This window comes from Manacus candei, unplaced genomic scaffold, assembly GCF_025592945.1.
Source record: "Manacus candei isolate 608988 ecotype Guabito, Panama unplaced genomic scaffold, ASM2559294v1 h1tg000015l, whole genome shotgun sequence".
Taxonomy (NCBI): Eukaryota; Metazoa; Chordata; class Aves; order Passeriformes; family Pipridae; genus Manacus; species Manacus candei.
The window spans coordinates 15,973,652-15,990,988 of record NW_026138063.1 but is presented as its reverse complement, the minus strand read 5'-3'; the positions used below and the strand labels follow the sequence as shown (position 1 = coordinate 15,990,988).

Here is a 17,337-nt window from a genome sequence, read left to right as displayed (position 1 = left end):
TTTTGGTATGTTATCTCCTACAAAGACAGCTATAATTAAACAACAGTTCCAAGTACCCTGGAAAAGTGGTATTTCTAGAACTGACAAAAAACCTTCCATTTGTGTTTCAAGATACCAAAGTATTCCATGGAGTTTAATGCATCAAAGGAATTTCATTAATATATATTGCTTTTTAGTACCTTCATTCAATGCATTACTACTTAATAGAAGCATGTATTTTAATTCTCAGCATCTTTTTCAGTTTTCCCCTATAGTGTATTCTAGCCTCAGCATAGTGTGCCCACACCAAAGCCTTCCCCTGAGCTTTGGTGAGCTGATCTGACCTCTGCAAACAGGGTTGCTGGCACAGAACAGCAGCTGAACAGCAGGGGACAACAGAGCTGTTTAGAAGGTGTTCAGGGATCTTTCTGGTTGAGAAATACTACAGAAGTACAAATGATACACAGTAAAGAGCAACTGAGCATTCACCAGCACACAGTGCCTGGTTCCTCAGTACCTCTCAAGTTTCCCAGTTGCTTTTACAAGCAAGGGCGGAAATTCAGAAACAGACAGTGCTCATTCTCCACCAAGCCACAGGAAGGATTTTTAATTCCTATATGGTGGCATTTTACACTGTGCTCTTTGAATGCCAGTCACTCTCTCCTCCATAACTAAACGAAACACAAATGGTTTAATGCCTTTTTTTACATTAAGAGGTTTGATTTAGGTTACCTCTACTGATAAGCACCATTTGCTAACAAAATTAAGGGCTGATCATTTCCAATTCAAGCTTTTGTTGAATCAAAGACAACTAATAATGTCAAAGCTCTGAAGCTAAAGGAAGTGCTAGATTCCAACCAAAGGGATTTCTGTTTAGGTTAAAAACTTTTTCCCAGGCTCCATATCATGCATTGACACCCATTTTTTTTTTTCACTGGGACACACTGCATCCACTACATGGACATAACTACAGAAATAAGAAGAAATGTAAGGTACACAATGGTTGTGTAAGCAATACAATACATGCACCAAGGGGAGCAAAGCACAACATGCTAATAGATACTATGATTTTTCGTATCTTTACATTTTCAAGGGAGTTGTGTTGTTTAGGGGTTATTTTCTGCAGTTTACTGCCAAGCAAAACGGGCTTGGACACACATATATCTGAGCAAAGTCTGGCTTACCTGGTGCAACATTTCTGCTCCCATTTCTTCAAGCAAGACAAAGCAGTGTTGGGAACTCCACATGCAAAGTCTGGGACTCCAAGCCTTGTTCTGAGGAACAACTGAGGAGAATTGCTTAACACTAATTGTCAGGTCCTGGTGGGAGATCTCTCTTCCCAGGGGACAGGTCTGCAGGGGCCACAATAACTGGAAAGCTTCCCATTCAGTCCAAGGATCAGGGGACACAATCCTCTGGTCCTGGGATGGGGCACACACACACAAACTATTTTCATTGCACACATCTCTATGAAACCCAATTCATTCCCTAATTTTCCTGACAAAATGTCCAGCTCCCTTCCTCTTGAGGTAATCCTAAAGGGAACCACAGGGAGAAGATCTTGTACCCAGGGTATCTTTGGCCACAAAGATACAGGGCAGCTCCCAGAAATCCCTCTGTCCTCCCTGTCACCAGTGCTCTCCTCACAAGGTGATGGTCTTATTCCTTTTATGGAACTCTTTAAAATGGTTTCAGACACATTTTCATAAAGAAAATCAAAAAGTAAACGGAAATAGACAAAACTGTTTTCCTTTAATTAATATACAAATATTCAGAGCAGTTACTTCACCACATGCAGAAAACACATATACTTTCTCCTATAAAAGATAGTTAAAGCAGAAACATGAAGCTGACTACAATACATGATCATTTTTAGATGGGATGTAAGAACTTCCTGAATAACAAAATGCCCTTTACTTGAACCATGGCTTGAAAAATGTCACCAGTGCAAATGCTAAGAAAAAAACAAATACCATCAACATATCTGACAGAACATAGGACATAACTTCCACTGCTCTCAGCATACATTATTCTTACAATGCCACTTGACCAGTAAGTAAATAAAATTATGCCAAAATACATCCAATACAGCAAAACTGAACACCGCAAAAGATCCTATTTAAAGCAGGTTCAGTTAAATATTAATTCAATTGCTTTACCCAATTTATATTCTCCACCTAAGACTCCTGGACTTCAGGAAATGAAGCATTACAATGCTTTTAACAATATTCTGCACTTGCATCTACCCTTCATGTTTCTATTAGCTCCTCTGCACACATTTAAGGTATAAACTCTCACTGATATAAATGGGCTTTCCATGCATGAAATTAAAAGAAATCATACGCAAGAGAGACTCTCTCTGAAGCTGAGAGCAGCCAGTGCCAAGCCCTGTGCAGTGTGTGCTGCCTGGGGGCTCTGCTGTCAGCATGGCTCATCCCACCGTGCTCACAGCGGAGCCCATGGCAAAGCTCTCATCAGCTTCAGAGGTGCAAGGCAGCACCTCACCATCCATACAGTCGTGTTTGGAAACAAATGAGCACATGCAACTCTCCATTTTCAACACTGGAACAATATTCGACCAATAAAGTCACGTGCAAGATTTCTGCAAGCATTTTACTCTTCCACAACTTCAGGATTTATTTTTTTTTTTCATTTCTGTAACACTACACAAAGAAAAATTAAATAACATACTTCATCTTCATAGCATACTTGTTGGGGCATTAGGTTCACCTTTAGAAATCGTGTCATTTGAGTGTCTGTATCTCTCACCAATTAGAACTATAAATATACTGAAGCTACTAAGATTTGCCCAATGCAAGAGTTCACATGTATCCTTTTGCTTCATTTCATAAGGGGAAAAAGAAGAAGAAAACGAGCTCTCAGTTCACAGTACAAAATATGTAATGCTTAAGGATAACAATAGAAGGCCTTTAATGAAGCAAGAATAAGCTCTGTGCTTCCCACTCACATTAAACAAGGCAGAAAACAGTAGGCTCGGGAGTGATGGTACAGTTTAGCTTGTCTCACTTGTTTAAATTGTTTCTTTATTGATGTTAATGGTCATCTTAATATTACAGGCCTACAAAATGATAATGAAGAGCAGGCAGCCAGTGGGAGTTGTATTTACAGCTGGACAAATCTGCACTCAAAACAATCATTCTTGACCCTTCTGTAGATGCAAAGAGAACATTTTTAATAAGCTTTATAAAGATAAAGTGAGGTGGTTTTAAGAATATGTGCAGCTTCCAATCAGCTGTGGCTTCAGTAGCCAAAAGATTAATAAATGTTCAACAGAAGAAGGCTTTTTAAATTACTTATGGAAATTTAAGTAAAACAGTAGATTGTTAACTACCCATTTCTGTCATCTGAATTTTACCATCCCAGAAAGTCTATGGATGCATTTTCAGCCCTTTAGAGTCAACAGGACAGCAAAAACAGGAAAGAACACCTCGGTCTCTGGGTATTGAAATGAGACAGCCTTCTGGTTGCATTAATTTTGTCTGATTCAGTATCAAGACACACAAAATCAACCCATAACAGCAACACAGTAGCAGTGCAGCAGAGGGGAGCCATTTGTCTACAGGTCAGCTGGCCAGAACAAGAATTTAGGGGTTGGGGAGCAACAAAGGGGCAGAGAAATGAGGCTGGTGTTGTCACCACCAAAACCGTGCTGCATAGGCTGCTGGGCTGCATGAAGCTGGAAAGCTGGCTCCTCAATTTGGACATTTTCTGAATGTTGAAGGGTCCCCAGATGCAGTAGATGGGGAGCATGCTGTCCCCTGAAAGCTCAAGTGACAACATATTTGGCCACCGCCATGGCTGTGCTGATTAGGATGGGGTACTAGGGTGGCAGAGGTTGCATAGGCCAGAAATGCTGGGCAAAACATCTTGGGAAAGTCTGATCTAGAGGTAAAAAAGCCAAAGAACAACACTAAGTTTTAAAAGTGCAATGACCAATAAAAGCAACAACACAGCATTACTAAATTTGCTGTAGAGACATCTAGGGTAGAGTAGAAATGGGGTATTTTGCAAGTATGCAGCAAGAGAGTCCTGCTGCAAGGCCTTTGCAATCAAAATTAACAAGGCAGAAAACCAAAAATAGGCAGTAATATCCAAGCAGACATTATTCCTAAATGACTCTCTTACACAAGGAATTAGAATCAGGCTTAGCAGGGCAATTTTAAGACAATGTTTTATTTCTTTAATATGTATCCCAATGAGAAACATTGTATTTCTATAGATCCTAACAGAATCACAATCAACATTACTCCCTATTCACCCTATAAGCTTATTGCAAGCCTTTCCCTTGCAGACTAACTCCCAGGCTCTGCTATGCTGGGGTACATCCCATTGCTCAAAGCACGTTGGGATAGTTTCACATGCAGGGAGAATGATTAGTGGGGCCCACAGGTGATGGAATTGTCTCTAATGGTGGAAATGAGTTTTGAGAAAAGAAGAAAAATGGGAGAAAAAGAGACAAAGGGAAAATGAAAATTGTTGGCAGCAGAAAGCAAGGTCAGGAGAAGAGCAGCAACAAGGGCAACAGGCTGTTCCAGTGGCTTTCCTGAAGGGGCCAGAGCTGCAGCTGCAGGAGAGCAAGGGCAGACACAGGTAAGGAAGGGCCCCTCAAATGGTTCCCAGTTCTCCCAGAAAACACCTCGAATCCAGTTCATAGATTGACATAAGTGTAACAGCACCAGCCGTACCCCAGAGGTGCAATGGTCAAAGCTGGGTGCCCAACTGCTGACACTACACGGTGCCAGGGAAGCCCAGCTGCAGCACAGCCCCATTGTGGTCACCAGCCTGCTGCCAGCCTAGTACAGGAACCACTTTCTTTTTGCCTCTGGAGTGAAGCTATTAAGCTTTTCTGAAAGACCAAACTCCATTTATTTACATTACTTCTTGGCTATTTTTAAATCTGTATCAGCATGTGCAAGATTTGATTTTAAAACACCATCACCACTCTAATGCCATTGATACAAATTTTTAAACAAGACTTTCATCAATCTTTACCTAAGACACACCATGACAGAAGTTTCAACATCATACCTTCCAAAAAGTTTGAATTAATAATTTCACCAAGTCAATCCAATATGACAGGCAAGTAACAAGTATCATTCCTGCAAACACCATATCATTAAAATATATTTTCACCCTTAATAAAAGCTACTCTTAAAAATGCAATTATTTGCACTGTTTATGTTCCTCTCATCTCAGCCTCCCAGGCTGCTGAGAAAAGCTTGTACACTGGTGGGAACTGGAGGAATGAGATTGCCTGACCCAGGGAAGCTACTGACTATTCAGCACTGACTTCACTTTGAGGAGCCTTCCAATAGAAAGGGAAAAAAAATTAAACCTACTACACCACTTCAAAAATCACAGACAGCATTTTTAACCTCTGTCCTTTTACATTACTGCAGCAGTGTCTGGAAAAGCTAAAGCAGGAGAGAGAGAGAGCCATTTAGGCAGCTCCCTTTGTGCCACCACCATGGCTCAAAGGGACAGAAATCAAGAAACATTAGAATCAGTGTAAGCCAATTAGGACATTAAGTAAGAATAAAACATGCAGAACTTAAACAAAATCTGTTAAAAGGCATGGAGAAAGCATGCATTTCTGAGCAGAGAGTAACTTATTTTCTGGAGATAATCCAGAGTTTGGGTTTCCATTTGGTAGAACTTATTGTGATAAGGGATGAGGAAGTTATCAGCTGAAACACAAGAGTACACATATGATATGAAAGACCTACAAGTAGGACAGCCACAGACTAATCAAAATCCTTAGGATCTGAACAATAATGGACACGTTTTTATATACAGACATCTAAATCATACTCATACCCATACAGAAAACATGCTCTATTAAAATAAAATCAAATTAGGAACCTGGGATTGAAAGTGTATTCCAGGTAGTGAGAACAAAAGATTTATTCTCACTTTTTTTAGTCTTTCCCCAGCAACGGGTGGTTTAGGTTAAGCTTAGTCTTGCCATTTACAGATATACAATAAACCAGTTGGTTTTTTTCATTCTTCAGAGCAGATGCCAACCTTAACACTTGGTGGCCCAGTATTCACAAATGCCATGTCTCTTGCAGAGAAAAGGCAGGATGCACAAGAGTATCAACCAGGACTCCCAGAGAGATGACAACTCTCTGGGCTCTGCATCCCACTGCCCTTGCCCCTGCAGGCAGAGACCTGCCTCTCATCTGACATTCACCATGGTTCAAAGAAAAGCAAATGACCCCCAAGGAAAAACAGAGTCTGAGTGCTTTATTGTACCTAGAAATCCTGCTCTGGTTTAGGCTGAGTGGGGCTGCAACAGTACAAACCCCAGGGTGCACAGCTGTCTCTCCCCATTTGCAAGCAGGACTGGTAGGGAAAGGAGGGAAAGGGAGGCAAGAAGGTGTCCTTTGGGAACTACAGCCTGGAGTCAACCTGTCTGACTGAGCAAACGCCAAAATATTTTTGCCTAAAGCTCTGTGTTGCAAACCTATGCTAATACTATCCATTTCTCATGCTTGGGGAAATCATGCCCACACGTCTAGAAGGGTGGGAACGGCGACAGCACAGACAACCCAAGCAGGCAGATCCAGACATGCAGTTCCAGGAGGAATGAGTCTTAAGCCTTCTACTGTAAGTAAAAAATATATTTTAGGAAACATGATGGCAAAAAAGTTGTGTCAGATCTGAAATTGAGTAGGAAAGAGAAGCTCTCAATTTGTTCAATTATTTGACTTTCCAGATTTGGTGGGGGTTCCCCCTAGATTACTTCAAGCAAGACATTTCTCTGCTATTTTTAAAACTATCCCATTCAATTAGAGAATGAGATTAGATGTCAGCAAGAAAGTTTTGTTTCTTCAGGATTCAACAGTTAACTCAAAATGAAAGCAAAAAGAGAAGTCTGATGAAAGGACAAGGAAAAGAGCAATCACAGAAGGAAACCAGTGCCCAGACATCTGAAGAGCAAAGCAATTGCTTGTGTCAAGTTCCCATAACAAGATGGTGCCAGCTGAGGCTTATGTTAAAACTGTGCAATAAAATTAGATGTCTGGAGCCTCTGTCAGAAGAATGATGCTATCTCATTAATGGGATTACATAGAAAAATTGGAGGGATTTCAGTCAAGAGGAATAAAACGATTAAGGATCAAAAGAATGTGACTCATGAAAGCAAGTAAAAACTGGATGCTGCACTCTTGCCTGAGAAGCCCATGTCTCAGAAGCAAAGAGGTTTGGTGGTACTAGTGACACCACAGCATCTACCCCCTTACATCTGGAATAACAGGAGTAGATCAGATCCCATGGAGAAAAATCTCATATTATAAAATCCTAGTTTTGTTACAGCAACACTATTATTGTATCACTCAGTAAGAAACTAATAATCAGAAGAGAAAGAGGTGAGGAAGGCTAATTACCTATAAACAGCTGGCAGATACAAGCCCCATAAGAGAAGAACACATTTAGTGAGGAAAAGGGCAGAGAGGGAAGAAAGAAAGAGGCTGTGACTACAGAAACTGGGTAAAATCAAAACCTTAGAACAGGAGAGGATTTCTTAGCCACAGCAACAACATATATGTGCAGTCACCTTCCTAAGGAGGGTACTGAGAATCACAACTGCTGAATCACCTGAAGAGGTGCTGGCCACTACCCCAAAAACATCATCATGAGACTCCAGCATTGACATAAGCTACAGAGGAAGAGGAGAAGGCAAAACAGTGCAAGAAGGAAAATGGGAGTGTTGTGGTAGCAGATGTTCCCTAGTCACAACTACTATGTTACACTGCAGGAAAAATAAATGAATAAATAAAAGAGATCTAAATATAGAATGAGATTCTCTTCACTGAGGCGATCAACATCTCTCTGCAATTCATCTTTTCCAATCGAAGGACTGTAGGTTAAGTAAAAAGGTTCATTTAAATTCTACACACATTCACAAAGATAAACTGATTTCAGAAAGCATTATTATGTCTGAACTCTCTCACTAGGGGTGAAAGCCAGATACTTTGTGAATCATTTTGATCATAGCTAATATTCTCTAAAAATTCATTAGGAGTCAACATAAAGGACAAAAGACATCACCATGGAAAAGCAGATGATACGAGCTACCATACAAAGCACATTAGGGTCACTTCCTCTGCATCAGCACAGGGAAGCACTGCTCCAACACCCAGCAGCAGTCTTGTTCTTGGCTATTGTGACAGGCAAAAAGTCAAACAAAAATGACACTTCCCAAGAAGAAACTTTTCTGAGGAAGTGCCAAACCTGGGAGTACCCAGGTACCGTATGCCAAGAGAAGCAGGGGAACACACCATAAAGCAATTTCTTCCAACCTCATCTCACATCAGATCCCCCAGCAAGGAAGAGCATGTGTGCACACATTTGTGCATACACACTGCCAGGGCAGGGGTTTAGGACGTGTAATTGCACTGTGGACCTTATCCAGTATATGCAGCAGCAGGCAATGGCTCTTCTAGAGTTCACACTTTACAGAGCAGTGGAGGCTGAAGCCCAGTTCTCTCCATTTTTACTAAGACCCTCAAGGGCTTATATCCCAGTAGGGTGGATACTCCCTACAACTGACAGCCAGGCTGGATGAAGGGGAATCAGTTGCCAAGCCCTAACGGGCAGCACAGGCCAAACTGGTACCCAGTTCAGTCTACAAGGCCGCCCACAGCTCTGCAAGGCTGGGCAAGCTCTGCAATCAAGGAAAATGGCTCCAACAGAAGATGCAAACAGAGCAGATTTGTTTGCTATTTTTATATGGTTTCTTACCACAAAAGAACACACTGAAAGCTCTTAAGCCATTAAACTTTTTAAAAGAGGAACAGCTTTTTCAGAAGCTGTGCTTTGATGTAACTGGGCAAATTCATCTTGTTGCTTAACCAAATCAAGACTTAAGTCTCCCACTTCTTTTTTTATCTTACTTTAAAAAACAAAACAAAACAAACAAACAAAAAACCAACCAACCAAACAAAAACAGGTTCACACCCCCAAAAAAACTAACCTCAAGTTTCTAGCTCTTGCAGAAATAACGTCAGTGTTTAAAACAAGCAATGCTCATTACAGGCTGTTAGAAATCCTCCACAATTTGCATCATGGCACATAACCCAAATCTTTTCCTCCTGAAACCCAAAATTTCTGGTCAGAAATTCTAAATTTCTTTTTTGATTCAGAAGCTTTATAGTAATAGTAGCACCTAATGGGGCTTCCAGAACAACAACAATGACCATGTTGGTTACTTTGGGCTCTTTGGAGCTTTCACAAACACATAGGACACTTCCACAGTGTTCTCATTCCTTAAGTTTATACTTCTGAGTACCTTGCATCCAGTGTGAGTCCGGGTCTTCATGAGGGGAGTTGTGGTGCACAGCTCAATGGCTTCTGGTTCGTGGAAGATCACTGTTGGGAGAGGCTCTTTACGGAGAGTTAGGACATTCAACTTAGTCTTTAACATGGTCTGAAAGTGCTAAACAGAAAAAGAAAAGAAATTATCTCCAGTTATAGTGTAGAAAAATCAGAGTTAATAGTTGGACGTGCCTGCAGTTTCATTTGCTGTTCAATGCCTTGGAAGTTTTCATGGGGAAAGTTAACAAGTTTTATAACTTAAGAGCATTCACTATTACTGTCAACAACGTGGGTACTGCTTTTAACTAAAAAAGATATACACACACAAAATGAGAGGATTTATTACAATCCACATGTGTTCCAAAAAGGATCTAAATTCAATCTCTGATCACTCACAGGCATATCACAAAATTGTTCATGGACCCACTTCCTCTACTAATGCCCACAGGGAGGGAATAACAGGGGATCAAAGAGCATTCAAAGAACTATGGATTTATTCATTCTTGTTCTCTTTCCTCTACACTTAAATCTCATCCCACTGACCTTTGCAGACATTACCATTCCAACTGAAGTAAATGCCTCATTGGTTTGCCTTTATCATGTGAATTTTATATTCTCTTCCTTTGTAAGCAATAGTTCCTGTAGTCTCCAAAGAAAATGTCACTACAGTACTAACGAATAGATGTCATTCAAAACGTGTCACTTTCTATAACAGACTCCCCAGGCTTAGGTGAAGAACTATCCAAGTGCATAGTAAAGTCATCAAATTAAGTTTCCCAGCAATTGTTTAGAGTGAAGAAAGTGAATCCTTGAAAGATTTCCAAATCAATTTTGTGGAATCAGGGGAGTCAGAGAAATTTTTCAACATTTAGATGTTTCTTTGTACTGACCTTCATTTGAAAAACTGAACATTTTCACTTGGTACTACGTATCTCAGGGGGGAAACACATAGATATGAACCAAATCAATTAAGTACTCCCACCTAGTAACATACTGCAGCACCATCTAATGAAATATGAATTTATCAAAGCTTCATAACTCAACTCTTATCAATCAGCAGTTATTAGACATACGTGCAATGACTCCAGATCACTTTCATCAAAACTAAACCATTTGTTCTGACTTCTGATGAGGGATTCTTAACTTGTTTTGCAGTCACCCATTTTCTCAGCCTCCCCTTCCCCTCTGCAAGGCAGATGAGCATTACAGGGTCTGTCTTGCAGCAAAAGAGATGCTAAGTGATTTCCCAGAACCATGCAAGAAGTCTCTACCAGAGCTAGAAAATCAACACAAATCCTTGCTGTTCAGTCCTGTGCTTTAGATGAAGAGAGTGTCTATTAAACATTTTATTTATACACAGGGGATAAATCAACTATTTAGATACTATGATGGTTTTCTATGGATTTTTGCATATATGAATACTCCATTGAAAATAAGCTTCCTACTTTATTCATAAATACTTTACCATCAGCTAACTGAAAGCCTGTTAATACACTTTTAAAACAGTTTAGTCCTTAGTTCATCAGTGTTTAGATCTAATAATTGTTATGATACTGGAACTACAGCACCTCAAACACTCTTAGAAGCATGTTCAAGGCATATACCCTAACAATCTGTGAAAATAGTACTTGTTTACCTATCTCACACATGAACTTACAGCCTGTTAACAGCAATACTTCAGGGCCTCTGCGGTGTTTGTGAAAGCATTTTCATCCCAGCAAAGAAATCCACTCATATTATTTTTCATCTGGCTCATATTACACGTTCTCCTATTCACTCTCCCTAACACAGCTCCAGCAAAGAAGTACTCCATTTAAGATGATTATACACTAAAGAATATTCTTTGACGTGTTTCTGAAGATAACAGAGCTCTTTGACAGCCAGGATTACTAAGCTTACTGAGAAAATCTACTTCATTTTACCTTTAAGTTGTGATTAACAGCCTTTTTTTTTGGAGTTTCCTAGGCTTCTGCAGTAAAGTTGTTTGCAAAGGCTAAACAGCAGATAAACAGCCATGACAAGTATAAAGCAAGAGGAAGGTCTGAGATGCTGAGGTTGAAGGAGCACCATCAATTACCAACTGCAGTGTTGGGTTTGCTGGTCCCATTAACTAACTACTGTCTATTACGACTGCAGCTCTGTCAGCTTGACTTGATTTTGTATATAGGCTCTAGGTTTGTTAACCTATTGCTGAGGTTGTGTTTCTGGAGAAGAAATTACGCAGAAGGGAGAGGGCGCTGGAGGTCAGGCCCAGCCATGCGCAGGTCACAGAGATTCCCCACCTGTGACCAATCCCTTTTCAAGTACAGGGAAATGCTGCATCCAAAGCTATCTCTTTCTTGTGGGTGCAGGGGATGGGAGAGGAAGGCAAAGATGGAAAACTTATGAAATGTATCCTTAACTCGAAGTTTGAATCAAACCAGAGACAATAGTTGCAAAATATCAGATTGAAGAAGAATCTGTCCTAGCATTTAACTCCTCCCTCTCTTCAGTGCTGAAAGGGCTCTATTTCCACAGATGATCTGTTTACAGAGCTTTTCAAATAAAGAAGGTTGCTTCTATTAGATAATAGAGGAAAAAACTCCCTCTGGCCCCTCTGAGTTTCCCTTGGACTTTGAAAATGGTTGTTCTCCTTTGCTGGCATTTCTATAAACTTCAGTGGGACTATTGACAGAAAGAGCAGAATTTGACCAAAATGAAGAAAACTATTATAATTATCTACTTCTTTTTTCATGTTGTAACAACCACATATACAATCTTAAACAAGGAAAAGACTACTCTCTGCCTTACAAAAGCAATTCAATACTTGTATGAGCAGCAAGTTGGAGTGGTTGGGTGCCAAAAACACTAGAGCACAATTGGCAGCAAACAGATGATTAATTGCCAGAGAAGTGCAGAATGGATTGGGGGTGGACACAGAAATAGCCTCTTGCTTTGGAGCTCATGGCTAATGCAGACAAGGCTGTGCTCCCTGCACACAGGTCATATGATGGCTGCCATAAGAAAATCAAATCTCTGCCAGAAGACACCACGCAGTGAGCCCCCAAATAAGCACATTATTGAAACACATGCCTAACTTTCACTATGTGAGCAGTCCCAGTAAAGCACACGTGGGTAGTCAATGGGATTATTCATGTGCTTTAAGCCAAGAACAGGATAAAGTGCTTTGCTGAACCAATTTCTTAGGTTTCCACTCCAAACTGGCATCTCCTGCGGAAACTGTTGGCAAAAGCTGACCTATAACAGTAGCCAATATATTTTTTGAGAAGAGGCATTCGCTCTCTGTGATGTGAACCTAGAATATTTCTTTAAAGTGCTTTAAGTTCAAAAAATTCTTGAAAAGCATGTCTTTGGCAATTCAGGGAACAAAGGTTGAGGGAACTTTATACCATTCACATTTCATGTGCCAGAACCCCTAGGTTCATGTGGTGGCTCTTACACTGAAAACCATCAGAAGAAGATATTTTTAGCTGGTATGACTATAACAATAGTTCAAAACTACACATCATTCATTCTTTATCCATTTAAATGATGTTACCGATATGACTTTATGTTTGAAAGAAATCCAACAAGCAACATCAAAGTAAGAAATTAGCAGACAGCTTTAAAATGCCTTGAGCAAACAAAAATACTTAAATGCCACAGAAAGGATTAGAGCTGCAATTAGCATTGTATTTTCCTATTTGCTGAACATTAAATCATTCAGAGCAAAATTTAAGTAAAGCCCCCTACAACATTGGGTAATTATCTTAATTCAAAACCCTAGTTTTGCTTATTCAAGAATTTAAGTTTTATCAGTTTATTTTGCTTAGTTTACCAATCTTAATGGCATCCTTTCCCCCCACAGAAGAAAACTGAAGGGTGTATAACTGGTAGCCCAAACCCATAGCAGGCTAAGACTGTCACTGCAGAGGTACTTGCCTCTTGCCTCCGTGGTGACCTTCAAAGTGTTCCCTATTTCAATGAAACCCCTGCCACCACTAACTCTCTAAGCTACCAGCTAATTAAACATAAGAATCAAGAACTTCTAAATTGTTTTCAACATATATTTTGTTATTAGATCAACAGTCACACATCAGCTCTAGACTAACTATTTCACAGCATTCAATTTGCAAATTTTAGGTGCTATATATTTAGTTCAGGCTGTTGCTGTTAAAACTAAAAATTAACAGCATTTGGGTTTTGGTTTAGTTTGTCAGCAAAAATACAGTCACTTCCACAATTCACGCCAAATGTTTTGGAGAAAATAATTGTTATTACATACAAAGAAACGTGACTTGGAGGAGAAAAGTATGCACTGAAATTTGTAATAATAATGCCCTTCATCTTCAGGTCTTAACAAAACAGTCACTGCTGTTCACAATACTGAGCAAGCCTGGGCTTAGTGGTTCTTTTAATTATCATGATGGAAATGAAACAAGGACCCAAATTCAAAAATCTAAGAAAGGGTTATATAATGGATGTTAATATAAAAATAAATGTCAAGAAAGAGGGGACTGTAATTCATTGTAATTTGTAATCCAGCAACAGGCGATGAGCAAAATAAACACATTTTACAGGCTAATTGGGTTGCAACATGGTGAATGTAAGTCTTCAGCACCTTAGCCCTCATCCCCCATTCTCTCTTAATGACAGCATTACAATAAATACACAATAACCTGGCATCACATTTCCAGATGACCTGTATTTGGCCAATTTTGCCAAAGATGCACATTGAGTTCAAACCTGAAAATGACAGGATGTTAACTTCAAAAAGAATTATTCTAAAAGTTCAAAGACTCTGAACAACCGATTTGCCAGAATGAGAAGCAGTCCTCTGGGCAATCCTTCTACAGCACCTACAAAGGAATTCCCAGATGAAATCCACATTAGTGCATCAGTAAAAGATCAGTCCCAGGGAAATTCAAAAATAACCTCTATAATTTACTGCCTCAGTGCAAGTACTTCTCTACCTTTGAAACACATTTAGTTCTGGAACGAAACCAACATTTTTCAACAGCATCCTACAGCGAGACAAAGCAGCCTAGGAGGGGAAAGACACAACCAAGTGCACTGAATTGCAAGAGAATTTTAGAAAATGCAAATGTTCCTTTTCCCCTATTTCCAGTCTGTAGATACAAGGCTTCACTCTTACTCATGGTCAGAGGAGATGACAACACAGTAGACCTTTAGCAATATGGTTACCCCCCTCAGTGACATGAGCACAGCTGTGACCAGAGGACCACCCAACCCCAAGCCTCCAGCTTCTCACCAAGAAAAGAAGAATTCTGATACATAAGAAAACTGATCCATTTCAATGCTTTGTTTTGTTTAAAGCAAATGCTGTCCAGTAGAGATTAATGTCACATCTGATCCATTTCTTGTTAAACAAATACTGTTAATACAGTTTAAATGCTTTTCCTCCCTGATATTAAACTATACAGTGCTTTATTTATTTATTCTTTACTAGCAGTTCATATAAACTTTGTACTGAGCACTACAATAAAACCCACTACAGAGGGGATGGAAGCACTTTGTCATGATAAAGTCAGAAATCATTTCATCAGCAACCTGCTTTGTAACACAAAACTGACTGGCATGCACAAACCCAAGACCACGTCATGACTTTTTATACTCAAGCAGATCCAGCCCAAGTAATCTTGAAAGCAATCCAGCTCCAGAAATCTGGTTATTAAAAGCATCTCTCATCTAGCATCTCAAGACCTATATTTTGCCACCCTATCAAAGCAAATCCATTCAATCTCTTTCAGGTAACAGATGGTAGTTACAGGAAAAAGCAGATAATTATCTCTGACTTTACATCTCTCAATCACAAAGAAATGGTAACATGCACAAGTGGTAAGACAGACTTGCCTTTGGGCACCCTGTGACACAATCTGGAAGAAGAGGAGCTTGGACAGGCCCATGGCACAACTTGGTGCAACTCAGTGGGCTGAGGGCATGGCACACCAAGGGTCTTGGGACAAAGCACCTGGGAAATGTTGCTCCACACACATAACAAAACCAAAACCAAACCAAAACCAACAAAAAAAAAAAAAAAACCAAAAAACAACAAAAAAAAACCACTATAACACCACACCAAACAAAATCCCCAGCAACACACAATCTTTTGTCACCCCTCCACACACCCTGCATGGTTCTGCTTTAGAAACTGAACCAGTGCCTGCCATCACTTCCCCCCTCATGTCCCCCTGCTCCCACCAACCCCCTCAGCAGACAGCACAGAAGAGAGATAGGGGCAGCAGGGATAGTTTGGGCATAGAAAAGAGTGATCTGCATTTGCCAGGGTAAGCTCTAATTTGTATGACAGGACAGCAAGCAGAAGATGGCATCAAAGTAAGCAGGACTTGAGACTGGGGAAAGGAAAGCACCAGGAGAGGCTTGTAGGCAATGTTGGCTGCTGCCACGTAGAGACCCTCCTGGACTTCTCCTGCTGTTACTGAATGTAACAAGGCCGCCAAGCACAAAGCTATGATGGAAAAACCTATAATATACAGAAACTATGGATAGATGGAAGGGAAGGGGAACACAATACTGCAGATGGAAAAGCATGACAAGGTACAGAGAAATACAAGATCAGTTGAGTGTCAAAAGGCCTTTCAGCAAAGATGTTACTGAATCTTTGCATGCAAGCACTGAGAGTTATTCCATCTTACTCTAATACCAGTTTGTTAGGGAATATTCTTCTTCCTACAGTGATAAGACATATCTCATAAGTGCACAACTATCAAGATTTCATAAATAAAACCTGCACTCCCTATCAAGAGCCTTGATCACACAGCTGCCTGTGTGACGGTGCTCACACTGCCTTGTTTTCTTACAAGTTTAAAGAATGTCTGTTTCCTCACAATTTAATTCATGTGAAACGTTTTGTTCTCAGACCCTGTGTACTTTGAGTTTGCTCTGGCTGGATGCCTTCATTCTGTTGCCAAGCTTATGCGATTCCAATCAGCAGGATTGCTGCCCAAACAAAACACAATCCCAGATACAAACACCCTCCAAACTGCAGGGAACTTCAGAGCCAGATGAGAATTTCATGATTGATCCTCTAACATCTCTCTATACTTAGTCAAACTAAATCCTGACCTAAACAAATCTAAATATAGAGGATATTCCAAGACTAAGTTTCTAGTTTAGCCAGAATTGCTCAAAACCTGAAGTCCCACTATAGAGATTCACAGCAGAGGAAGGAGTCAAAGACACTCACAATCATGAAAATAAAATAAGACGTTCCGAAGACATCAGCTACCACTATTTTGGCCATAGAAATCATTGTTAATTCTCAAATTTTAATAGCTTTGTCACAACTGAACTAATTCTCGTAACAAACAAACCCAATTAACATAACTTTGTTACAAATTTTATTAAACGCAATCATTCTAAATAACATTTACACTTGCAGTAACAAGTCTGCATTTTCCTTCCATCCCATTCCTGATGATGTTGATTTCAAAATGTGTGCAGAAGTCCAGCAAACAAAACCAGTCTGGGAAGCACATCTCCATTACAGGGCACAGAGGGAAAGTAAAGTCATTCCCATTATCTGCTGTTCATCATCTCATCACCAGAGCAGAAGTACCTCCCCAAAAGCACCATATCTGTGTGCAAGACTGGAATTTTAAACTAGATTACAATTTCAAAGATACCAGTATGCCAGAATTTCTCAGTGCAAGCAGAGGTATTTATCAGCTCCAGCATTTTTCAAGACAAATGGCAGGCAAAATACAAGTCCAAGACAAGACAAATGGTTTTAAAAAAAGAGGAAGAGTGGAAATAAATTAAGAAATAGGAGATGACAAGAAGAGAAAGAACAAAATAGAACACGCAGCAGCATAGATATGTCAAGTTCATTCACTTCGATTTTGAGCTGACCCCTTAGCTGCTTTCCAACATATTTTTCTCCTAACATGAGTTTTCAGTAGATGTATTATTTGGTATAGTTGGCCCAATATTAAAACAATGGAATCCTGCAGCATGAAGGCGGTTGTTGCTTTTTCAATTTGCTCTTGGAGGCTTTCC

At 40.0% G+C, this 17,337-nt stretch overlaps 1 protein-coding gene across 5 annotated transcripts in view; it reads right to left on the bottom strand.

Annotated features, from left to right (window-relative positions):
* The window catches only part of PID1 (phosphotyrosine interaction domain containing 1), an 85,993-nt gene that overhangs the window by 42,857 nt on the left and 25,799 nt on the right, over positions 1-17,337 (bottom strand). For all 5 annotated transcript variants that reach the window (XM_051781959.1, XM_051781962.1, XM_051781961.1 and 2 more), the window contains exon 2: positions 9,293-9,439. In XM_051781959.1, coding sequence (XP_051637919.1) covers positions 9,293-9,439 — 147 coding nt within the window. The remainder of the gene's footprint in view (positions 1-9,292; positions 9,440-17,337) is intronic.